This window comes from Myotis davidii, unplaced genomic scaffold (assembly GCF_000327345.1).
Source record: "Myotis davidii unplaced genomic scaffold, ASM32734v1 scaffold86, whole genome shotgun sequence".
NCBI lineage: Eukaryota > Metazoa > Chordata > Mammalia > Chiroptera > Vespertilionidae > Myotis > Myotis davidii.
This window is the reverse complement of record NW_006298058.1, coordinates 2,095,385-2,107,855: the sequence shown is the minus strand read 5'-3', so window position 1 is coordinate 2,107,855 and position 12,471 is coordinate 2,095,385. Positions and strand designations below refer to the sequence as shown.

The window sequence follows — 12,471 nt, the reverse complement described above, 5'->3', positions numbered from 1 at the left end:
GGGCTGGGGGGGTCCCTCAGCACGGCCTGTGCCCTCTCACAGTCTGAGATCCCTCGGGGGATGTCCACCTTCTGGCTTAGGCCCGCTCTCCAGGGTATCAGACCTGAGCTGGAAGTCAGACATCCCTCTGGCAACCCGGCAACCCTTGGGGGATGTCCGCTTGCCAGCGGGGAGCAGGCCTAAGCTGCAGTCGGACATCCTTAGCGCTGCTGAGGAGGCGGGAGAGGCTCCTGCCACCACCACTGTGCCGGGAGCTGTCAGCCTGATTGTGGCTGAGCAGAGCTCCCCTGTGGGAGCGCACTGACCACAAGGGGGCATCTCCTGCATTGAGCGTCTGCCCTCTGGTGGTCAGTGTGCGTCATGGTGGTCAGTGTGTGTCATGGTGACCAGTCTTTCTGCTGTTAGGGTCAATTTGCATATTACCCTTTTATTATATAGGATAGAGGCCCGGTGCATGGGTGGAAGCTGGCTGGTTTGCCTTGAAGGGTGTCCCAGATCAGGGTGGGGTCCCGCTGGGGTGCCTGGCCAGCCTGGGGGAGGAGCTGATGGCTGTTTGCAGGCTGGCGAAGCCCCCCAGTGGGGACCCTCACCCCATGGGAGTGTGGTCAGCCTGGGTGAGGGGCTGAGGGCCATTTTCAGGCTGGTCACACCCCCTTCAGGGCAGCCTTTTCTTAGAGAGAGTAAGTCCAGGGAAAAACACTGGCTTTCAAAATAAGGAAGAAAGTAGGAGTGTGCAAATTAAATAAAGATAAATTGTTAAAGGTTAACTAGTTCCTCTTGGTGGTGTGATAAGCAAATGGTATAGTCATTCTCTGGTTCTACAATATTTAGATGTTTTATTTCAGTCACATAGTGGGAGCTGAGAACAAATGTGGGTTAAACCAAATACAAAATACCTTCACAGAACATAAGCTAAAACCTATTTCCTTAATCCTTCAGTGTTGAATCATATGTTATGACTGGACCATAAATGTGAAAAATGCCAAAGTAGCTCTAGTATTGCTATAGTTTGCTACACACATACATGCAAGGAAAAGCATATTCATCCTAGAAGTATGCTATCATCATTGTTATTGTATTAGTTTTCTATTGCTATATAATAAATTACTGGAAAGTTAAGGGTTTAAAACACCTATTTATTATTTCCAGATTTCTGTTGAGCAGAAGGTGGGGCACAGTGAAACTGGGTTCTGGGCTCAGGGTGTCTCTAGACCAAAGGTTCTCAACCTGTGGGTCACGACCCCTTTGGGTGTCGAACGACCCTTTCACAGGGATGGCCTAAGACCATCGGAAAACACATATATAATTACATATTGTTTTTGTGATTAATCACTATGCTTTAATTATGTTCAATTTGTAACAATGAAATTGGGGGTCACCACAACATGAGGAACTGTATTAAAGGGTCGTGGCATTAGGAAGGTTGAGAACCACTGCTCTAGACCAAGCATGTCAACTCGCAGCCGAGGGCCACACATAGCCCACAACAAATATTTTTGCGGGCCAGCCAGTATAATGGTATGTAAGAAACTTTTTAATAAAAATTTTGTAACTTAATTTTTACAATATCCTGTTATACATAACTTTTAATAACGAACTACAATGTTCACTAATGACTGGTTACTATAATTGTGTTGCATTCATTTCCCTTACACATCTTACTCACAGGTGCACCATTTCTCTCCACTAATACTAGGAACGAATATTTTAGCAGCTGGATTGCCATGTAATTAGTCTTGGACTGACTTGTTGGTGTGTGCAACAGGAAATATTTTGCTTTCGGGGAACAAGAAAAATAAGTTTATTTGAGTTACAATTATTAATTTGTGCAGTTAGTCATTGTCTAGTAAGTTAATGTTCAATAAAAATATCAATTTTTATTAAAATGTTCTATTATTTTATCTTAACAATTACTCATTTCAGCCTTTTGTATTCAGCTTGTTTCTATAGAAATAAACCTATGTTTCTATGAAAATTGAAGCTTTTGTTTTCTTGTGGCCCACATAAACTTAAACCTTGCGTGTTTGACATGCTTGAGTTTGACACGCTTGCTCTAGACTGAAATTAAGGTTTTGGCAGTCATATTCTCATCAGGAGTTCAGGGTTCTTTTCCAAGTGTTCAGGCTGTAGGAAGAATTTAGTTCTTTGCAGTTGTAGGACTGAGATTCCTGTTTTCTTGCTGGCTGCCCTTAGCTCTTATCTCTTAAGGGCCTCTCTCAGATCCTAGCCATGGAACCCTCTCATGACACGATGGTTTACTTCTTCAAAGCCAGTGCTAGAATCTCTTTACACTCTGCTTCTATGGGAAGGAGTCACATTTAATGCAATGTAATCACAAGAGTGACTATGCTATCACCTTTGCTACACAACATAGCCTAAACAAGGGAGTGTCTGTCCAGTGCATCCACAGGTATAATGGTATGTAAGAAACATACCATTATAGCGGAGGGGAATCTTTAAAGCCATCTCAGAATCAGGCCTATGTCAACTATCACTCAAGACAGGAGCTGAACTCTATACTATGTGACTAAGGAGAGAACAAAATGTTACTCACCTACAGAACCTAAAAGTTAAATGTAAACAGTCTCAAGGCCAAGAATAATGTTTTTCAAGAGAAAAAACAAACTATATATGTCTACCAAAATAAGACACTCAGGTCTCAATCTCAATATACCTTTGAACTATACCTAGTAGAGATGCAAATTCCCACACAGACCAATAATGAGACTGGCAAAGACATATGGGTGACTATCTAATTCTAAAAGTTACTTATACCTCATTTTTGGCAACCCTAAACTTTAAGTTTCCATGAAACCATCCTCTTTTACCCCTATCTCCTTCTTAGTTATTATATCCAGTCGCAGGCTAGAAGCAATTTGGCAATACTATGTTATCTATAGATAGAGTAAAAAAAAATCAGTATTCAAATTGCAACACTGACATTTTCTGGAGTAGGAATAAAATAACCAGATGACCACATTTTAATTCTGGGCTATACACTCTGTATAATCACCTCTTTTTGAATGTAACCTTTCATTAGGTTACTTTATACAGCAAAATTACAGAGTAGTCACTCCCATGATTACATCATTTATGTAAGACCCCATCTGAGCAGACTGGAGAGATTGTCTTGCTAGCCTTGAAAAGGTTAGCTGTGGTGCTGTGAGAGGGTCATGTGGCTAGGAACTGAGGAAACTTTCAGGAGCTGAGAATAAGCCCATGCTGACAGCTAGTAAGAAAACGGGGAGGTCAGGTAAAGAGTTGCAAGGAATTTAGTCCTGCCAATGACCTGAACGAGCTTGGGAGGAGATCCTGAGCTTCAGATCATATCAGATCCCAGATGGCACCTTGATTTTGGGCTGGTGAGACCCCGAGCACAGGATCAGACTAACGCCTGACTGGAAGGTTAACCAATGAAAACCGGGTGATAATAAATTTGTGTTGCTTTAAGCTGTTAATTCCATGGTAATTCTTTATTCAGCATAGAACAGTAATATATAAACAGATTCATAAATAAACAAACAAGCAAAATTAGTTATAGAAATTTTCTGTAGCAAGAGCTCTTTATACAGAATCCCAATTGGTCTTACCAAGGAGCTACCGAATTTTCAGACCTTTAAAATGTATTGAAAACTAAAATACACCAAAAAATAAACATACGGGGGTGGGCAAAAGTAGGTTTACAATTGTTCGCATGACAAAAGACATCCAGGTTATGATTGTTACAATAGCTTTATTAACTCCATATTATAAACCTACTGTAAACCTACTTTTGCCCCTCTCCCACCCCCTCCCCCGTATTTCTGTGGTACTCCAGAATATTGTAGATGACAAACAAAAGTAAAAACTCCTTAAGCGATGAAAGAATGCCAATGCCAAACCAGTGGAGATTTAACCATACAACTCCAGCAAGGTTAAAAGAAAATCTGAATAATTAATAATGGTAGATATTTGTATTCAGATATATGTACAAAAACAAAGAGCACTTACTTTGAAAATTGTTCTCTGAGAAGACTCGGGGATGATAGAATCCTGCTTTGCAAATGCACTGATAGGCGCCGAGCACAAATCCAAGGCCTTTAATCGGCAAACACTGTAAAAGAGAAAAGACAGCCATATCGGTGATCAGAGTTTATTTCATAGCATAAAGTCCCACAGATATCCATCAATGCAAATAGTAACAGAACTAGCACATATCCAAAAATAAAAAATATATCTTTTTTTACTTTTATTTTAGGTTTGTTTGCCAACCTACGTTTTTTAAAAGTAGCAAATTAGATTTTCTTTCTAAATATATGCCATTACAGCTTCAGTTACCATACATCTTTAATTCATTCAGTCATCATAGGGAATAATGACTAGACATAGTTTCTGTTTTTAATGCCACACATATCATCTTATTGCTTTAAGAGATATTTCCAAAGCCTATAAAGATATTTTAAAAGTGATTCCATGCTACATATTTTTATCAAAGCAAAGGTATGTAGGTAAGTAGATGAATAGATTATAGAATTTGAAATGTGAAGTTGCTTTTATGGATTAAATATTCATCAAATTTCATTCTTGAAACAAAACAACACAAATTGATAGAATAACAAAACAAAAAATTATAATGCAAATTTAGAAGAGGGAAAAAAAAGATAAGTTAATGATCCCAAAGGTTCTTTACCTAAAATCTGTTATGCAGATAAATGTTCTACATGTAGATGAAAAGAAGAAAAACAATGATCAGCTTTCAAAATATGTCACATCAATAGACAGTAGGACTGAGGTTCCTGTTTTCTTGCTGGCTGCCCTTAGCTCTTAGCTCTTAATGGCTGCCCTCAAAGCTTAATGTACATCTCCCAAAATCTTAATCTTAGCTTCTTTCAAGAATATCAATTAACTGCAGCAAAATTCAGCTGAACATACTTTATTTGTGTTACATAGAATTACACAAGCACAAATAACTTTCATTAAAATACAAAACTGGAACAGGACCAGATTGGAAATACAACTAAATTGGGGAACATTCACCTGGAATTACCAACTGAGGTACACCTGAGAAGAAGGCATATATCAAGAAAGGATAGAAAATACCTGGAGGCTGTATGTGTTTGTTTTGTTTCTTGTTTTGTTTTGTCAGCACCTGCACAACAGTTTGCACAGCATGGATGGGGATGAGCCTCACAGTCAGCCAACCTGAGAGGAGATTCCTCTCATGAATAGGACAACATTCAAGACCAAATTACACCAGGAGAGAACAAATAACTCATACAAGGGTCATTCCTAGAGCAGCCCTCTCAGGAGATCTAAGAGACTGCACAGCTGGGTTTCACAAAACAATGACTACATAAGACCGCCCACCCTATGAAGACTGAGAGGCATAACAATTAGCTCTAATACATAAAAACAAATACAAAGGGACAGGAAAACTGGGAAGACAAAGAAACCACTCCCAAATGAAAGAAAAGGAAGAAACTCCAAAATGAGAGCTAAATACAATGGAGGAAAGCAAATGATCAAATATAGAGTTCAAAGTAATGGTTAAAAGGATGCTCAAGGAACTTAGTGATAATTTCAAGAAACCTAGTTTGAACTACAACAGCATGAAACAAGAAATAGAAACCATACATAAGAATCAGTTGGCCTGGAGGAACCAAGATGGCCACATAGGTAAACACCTATACTTGCTGCCTCTCACAACCACATCAAAATTACAACTAAAAGGCAGAGCAACCACCACCCAAAACCGCAGGAAAGAAGGCTGAGTGGAAGTTCTACAACTAGAGAGATGAAGAAAGGGCATTGAGACTGGTAAGAGGTGTGGAGGTGCGGAAAGTGTTGGCACCTGGATGTGCTGCTCTTTTAATTGGGAGGGAGATACAAGCTTCTGCTTGCTCTGAACTCCAGTTCTGGGCGAGACTCTGGGGGACCCAGACACATATGGGGAGAAACTGGACTGTCTGGCATCAGGACAGGAATGCGAGGGTGGCTTTCTCTCAGAGGTGCTTGCAGCGATCATTGTTCCTGCATAGGGGGATGGAAGACCTACGGACCGCTCCGGTGCAGGGCTGACTGGCAGCCATTGCTGTTTGCGCCACCCTGGTGATTCCCAGAGACGCCCCAACTCAATTTACAACCCCACCAAAGCTGTGAGCAGAGAGAGGCTTTTGCATATGAATGGCTTGTCTTTTTCTCCGCCTAAAATCTGTCAAACTGCAGCTGAGTTCAGAGAGCCCCAGAGCTTCCAAAAGAAGGCCCAAGGCCTGGCAGCAGCAGCCTGCCTTTCTTCACAGCTGGGCCTCGTCTAGGCATTTCCAAACCCCATAGAAAGAGGAGGAATCTGCAGATGACTCTGTGGCTCCTGCTGGGTGGCCCAGACAGTGGCTGACTTTGCACTTCCTTGGAGATCCAAGAGCCAGTATATCCAGTGGTCAGAGTGAGATCATACCGGATTATAACTCTTCACATCCATATGAGACACACTCAAGAGACAGACTCCGTGAGCACCAAAGCCCCACTGAAGCAAATCTTGCCCCATAAGGGTGTCTCCTGTGCAACAGATCTTCCAGTGTAGACAAGGCTGGTCATCACAGCCAATTGGCCTGGAGGTCAATTCCTCCCAGTGATACCAATAGCAATCAAGGGTTAAATACAACAAGACTGTGAAAACAGCCCACAAAGGGGTGCACCAAGAGCATCCACCTCAGGTGACTGGGGAAGCTGAGCCACTGGGTCTTATAGGACACTTACCACACAAGGCTGCTCTATCAACTCAAGGAGACTTAGCAGCTACCCAGTACATAGAAACAAACACAGGGAAGCAGCTAAAATGCAGATATAAACAAACATGTCATAAATGAGAGAAATGGGTGAAAGAAAATACTGGATATTGAGTTCAAAACCACAGTTATAAGGTTACTCAAGAATCTTCTAGAAACCTCCAAGGAATATAGTGAGACCCTCAAGTATATGAAAAAGGACCAATCAGAAATTAAGCATACACTGACTGAAATAAAGAATAATATACAGAGATTCAATAGCAGACTAAAGGATCCTAAGAATCAAGGCAAAGATTTGAAAACAAAACAGTTAGTTACCTACAAGGGAGTACCAATGGGACTGTCAGCTTATTTCTCAACAGAAACTATGCAGGCCAGAAGGGAGTGGCAAGAAATATACAAAGTGATGAATAACAAGAACTTACAACCAAGATTACTTTACCCACCAAAGCTGTGAGCAGATGCTTTCATTTACAATTGAAGGTCAGATAAAGAGCTTCACAGACAAGAAAAAGCTAAAGAGTTCATCACCACCAAACCAGTATTATATGAAATGCTGAAGGGTATTCCTTAAGAAGAGGAAGAAGAAGAAGAAAAAAAAGGTAATGATAAAAAATTATGAACAACAAAGTGACAACAAATACATATCTCTCAACAAGTGAACCTAAATATCAAATGAATAAAAAACCTGATGACCAGAACAGACTGGTGAATGTAATAGACTCAAGGGCTTGAAAAGGGAGCAGACTGACAATTCTCGGGGAAAAGGGGTTGTGGAGGGTGTGGGAAAAGATTGGACAAAGAGCTTACACCTATGGATGAGGTCAGTGGGACCGGGGGAGGCCTGGAGTGGGGTGCGAACCAGGTTGAAGGGATCTATGGGGGGAAAAAAGAGGAACATCTGTAATAATCAGAACAATAAAAATTTAAAAAAAGAATCAGTTGGCCTGGTCATTGTTATATTAAAAGAACATAGTGGAAGGAATCAAAAGTAGATTAAATGAGGTAGAACACTGAATCAGTGACTTGGAAGATAAGGTAGAAAAAAGACACCCAATTGGAGCAGAAAAAAGAAAAGAAAGAATTAAAAAGCTGGAGGATAGTATAAGGAAACTTGGGAACAACATGAAATGTAACATCAGCATCATAGGGATACCAGAAGGAGAAGAAATTTAGCAAGGAATAGAGAACCTGTTTAAAGAAATAATGACAGGAAACTTTCCTAACCAAGTTCAAGAAATATAGAGAGTTCCAATCAAGATGATCCCAAAGAGACCTACTCCAAGACACATCATAATCAAAATAACAAATATTAAAGACAAAGCAAGAACTTAAAGGCAGCAAGAGAGAGCTAGAAAGGGGCCTACAAGGGTGTACCAATTAGAATTTCAGCTGATTTCTCAACAGAAATACTGCAGGCCAGAAGGGACTGGCATGAAGTATTCAAAGTAATGAAAAACAAGGACCTGAATCTAAGACTACTCAATCCAGCAAGGCTATCATTTAAAACTGAAGCAGAAATAAAGAGATTTCCAGACACTTGGGCTGTTTCCAGATCTTAGATATTGTAAATAATGCTGCTATGAACATAGGAGTGCATATATTCTTTCTGATTGGTGTTTGGGATACTTAGGATATATTCCCAGAAGTGGTATCACTGGGTCTAAAGGCAGTTCCATGTTTCATTTTTTGAGGAAACTCCACACTGTTTTCAAGAGTGGCTGTACTAGTCTGTATTCCTACCAACACTGTCCGAGGGTTCCATTTTCTCCAGCACTTATTGTTTGTTGATTTATTGATGGTAGCCATTCTGGCAAGTGTGAGGTGGTACCTCATGGTAGTTTTAATTTGCATCTCTCAGGTGATTAGTAACAAATATTACATGATCTCACTTATAAGTGGAATCAAAAGAACAAAATAAATAGATGAACAAAATAGATCCAAGAAGTATAGATGCATGGAACACAATAACAGATCTCAGTGAGGGGTTGGGAGTGGTGGAGAGGAGACAGGAAGAGGTTAATCAAAGAACATATATGCATAACCCATGGAAACAAACAATAGCATAAGGAAGATCTGGGGTGGGGAAGGAAGTGGATTGGGGAGGGCAAAAAGGAAGAAAATGGGAGATATCTGTGATACTGTCAACAATAATATTTTTTAAAAAAATTTTTTTAAAAGTTTACCTGGGTTGGGGAGTGGGTGTGGGCTGGAAAAGGTTGATGGAGGAGAAAGGGGGACATATGCAATAATTTCAACAACAAAAATTTAAAAAAAGAATTTAGAGTAAAATTTCTTCCTCAACTACTCAACGATGTGTGTGTAAACACTACAGGTTTATTGCAACACATACTTGGCATGACATATAATTCATCTGAACTGCTGATGAACGTAATTGCAGAGCAAAACTTGGCAGTCATGAATATTTTGTATGGAGGTACTACTGTTGAGCAGTGGAATGGCTAAAATTAGATATATAAAGGGGGAATCATGTTTGGCAGTTAATGGAAACAGTATTTGTGCCTAAGGATCATATTTCCATATGATTTTTTTAAAAACTAATTTAGACTGAAAGGAGGAGGAAAAAAATGCAAATACAATAAAATGTATGTAACTCAAAATATTCTAGAAATTGACAATTTAAATACCTTTTTTCTTTATTTTTTTTTTAAAAAACTCTGTTTCGGAATCTTCCTAAACCATAAAACACTTTCTATCTTCTCTGACTGAATACCATGAACAGAATTTAACATTTTCTTCACGAGTCAGAATCATTTGAACAACAGGTACTAAACCATACCTTCTGTAGCTATTTAAGAGTCATGGCTACTTCTCATACACTAAATGGCCCAGACTGCTATACTTCTTGAGTTCTTATGCTTAGTTTTTATGTTTTCTTTTCTTTTCTTTCTTTATTTTGAACAACCTATTGTCATATTTTAATTATAAATATGAACTTTATTCTAGAAGCATCTTTTTCCACCTAAATTATGGTTACAATTGCCTGTATACATGAAAACAAGATCATAAAAAAAACAAATCAAGAGTATCCTATCTAATAATAGACAAACATGGTAATTAACCATAGCTCCGACATGCTTCCCATTGGCTAATCAGGGCAATATGCAAATTAACTGCCAACCAAGATGGCAGCCAGCAGTCAGGCAGCTGAAGCCAACAGGAGGCTTGGTTGTCCCGGCGATGGAGGAAGCGAAGGTTCCCCACCTTCCATCACCCGGCTCTGAGCTCCTGAAGCAACAGCTCCAAAAGATACAATGTTTCAATTATAGAAGCTAAAAGATGGTGGTTAATTCGCATACGCCGGCTCCAAGCAGTGGAGCAAAGCCAAACAGCCCCAAAGCCGCAGAGTAGCGAGGCCTCACCACCCGGGGTCAGCAGAGCCGCAGACCTCCCGGCCCCAGATCAGCGGAGCCGCGAGGCCTCCCTGCCCCAGGATCAGTGGAGCTGTGAGGCCTCCTGGCCTCTGGAGCAGCATCATGGGGGCTGCATAGCAACCCCCAGATAGGCCCTGCTCTGTGTGTGACAAGGGGCAACGCCCCAAACCCCTGATAGGCCCTGCTCTGTGCATGTCAGGGGGCGGTGCCCCAACTCCTAGGTTGGCTCTACTCTGTGCATGACAGGGGGGAGCTCCCCAACCCCCTGATCGGCCCTGCTCTGTGTGTGACAGGGTGCAGTGCCCCAACCCCCCATGGGCCCTGCTCTGTGTGTAACAGGGAGCAGCGCCCCGACCCTCCAATTGGTCCTGCTCTGTGAGTGACAGGAGGCGGTGTCTAACCCCCCCCCCACCATCGGCCCTGCTCTGTGCGTGACAGGGTGGGGGCACCACAACCTCCTGATCAGCCCTGCCCTGAGCATGACAGGGGGCTGTGCCCCAATGCCCGCCATCAGCCCTGCTCTGTTCCTGACAGGGGGCAGCACCCCAACCCCCTGATCTGCCCTGCTCTGTGCATGACAGGGGGTGGCGCCACAACCTCCCCATCGGCCCTGCCTTGAGTGTGACAGGGGGCAGTGCCCCAACCCCGCAACGGCCCTACCCTGAGCGTGACTGGGGGTGGCATCGCAACCTCCCAATCCACCCTGCTCTGTGCATGACAGGGGGCAGCACCCCAACTCCCCAATCGGCCCTGCTCTGAGCCCAACCAGGGGCTGCGGGGCAGGCACCTAGGGATTGGGCCTGCCCTCTGCCACCCGGGAGCAGGCCTAAGCCAGCAGGTCATTATCCCCCAAGGGTTCCCAGACTGTGAGAGGGCACAAGTGGGGCTGAGGGACCCCCCTCAACACCAGTGCACAAATTTTTGTGCACCAGGCCTCTAGTATCTCTATATATAAAAGTCTAAGAAATGTTACGATGGGATGACCGGAACAACCAGAATAACTGGTCGCTATGACACACACTGACCTCCAGGGGGTAGACGCTCAATGCAGGAGCTGCCTCCAGCTCACAGGTCCCAATCACCAGTGGAGACTACCGACCAACCTCCTGGTCCTTCCCCCCAGCCAGCAGGCTCCAAGTGCTCAACTGGGGCCAGGCCCCTAGGCTGGGACAGGGAACCAGGGGTGGATGGTGGCAGACACAGCCCCTTTCCCAGGGGGACCAAGGGCTGGCTCCCTCCTCAGGGCTAGCAGCCAACCTCCTGGGTCCCTCCCCTTATTCCTACCCCTGGCCAGCAGGTCCTGATTGCCCAATCAAGGCCGGGCCCCAGGCTGGGATGGAGAACTGGGGGTGGGTGGTGGTAGATGCAGGCAGTAAGGGAAGGAGGAGGTGGGGAGGCAAGGGACCACATGGTGGCAGTGTGTGGGTTGCGAGGAAAAGAGAAGGTGGGGAGGCAGGGAGGCGGGGAGATGGGGAATCTGATCAACCCTGATCACTGGCCCGGCCTAGGGACCCAACCCGTGCACAAATTTTGTGCACCAGGCCTCTAGTGAGATAATAAATAAGAAAGAGTAAATAAGATAAATAGTTCATATTTAACAAGTGTTTACTATATGCCAGGTACTATTCTAAGAACTGTACAAGTATTAACACATTGAATCCTATACCAACTCTATTATTATCTGGATCTTAAAGATGAGAAAATTTAGGTACAGACTGCTAAAGTTATTTTCCCAAAGTCAAGTATCTGGCAGGGTGAGGATTCAATTCCAGTGGTCTGGTTCCAACAAGAGTAATGACTACCTGCACAAAGTACAGCTACATAAGAGAACCCCATACATGGGAGCAGATGCTATGTTGATCCCTTTGGAATCTATTTTATTGCTCCAAGACCTTTATTTTTCCATTCTTGCTTTCAGGCAATTTTGAAAATGGATCAGTTTGCTGGAGCATTAAGCTTCAAATAAGTGAAAGTTATTAATTTTAAAATGTACATATCCTATATAATAAAAGCATAATATGCTAAGTGCCAGGTCATCCAGTTGGCCGTTCAACCAATCAAAGTGTAATATATTAATGATATATGCTAAAGCCGCTCAACTGCTCACTATGGCATGCACTAACCACCAGGGGGCAGACAGTCAACTGGTTGACCGGTTGCTATGACATGCACTGACCACCAGGGGGCAGATGCTCTAACTGGTAGGTTAGCTTGCTGCTGGGGTCTGGCTGATCGGGACTGAGACAGGCCAGACATGCCTGGAGCTCTCCTGCGGTCCCTCCCCAACTGCCCAGCCTCTAGCCTCCCTCCCC

At 42.9% G+C, this 12,471-nt stretch overlaps 1 protein-coding gene across 1 annotated transcript in view; it reads right to left on the bottom strand.

Moving 5' to 3' along the window:
- The window catches only part of GPR158 (G protein-coupled receptor 158), a 366,465-nt gene that overhangs the window by 159,724 nt on the left and 194,270 nt on the right, over nucleotides 1-12,471 (bottom strand). Inside the window, exon 3 of the mRNA XM_015570519.1 lies at nucleotides 3,991-4,093. Within this exon, the coding sequence (XP_015426005.1) occupies nucleotides 3,991-4,093 (103 nt within the window). The remainder of the gene's footprint in view (nucleotides 1-3,990; nucleotides 4,094-12,471) is intronic.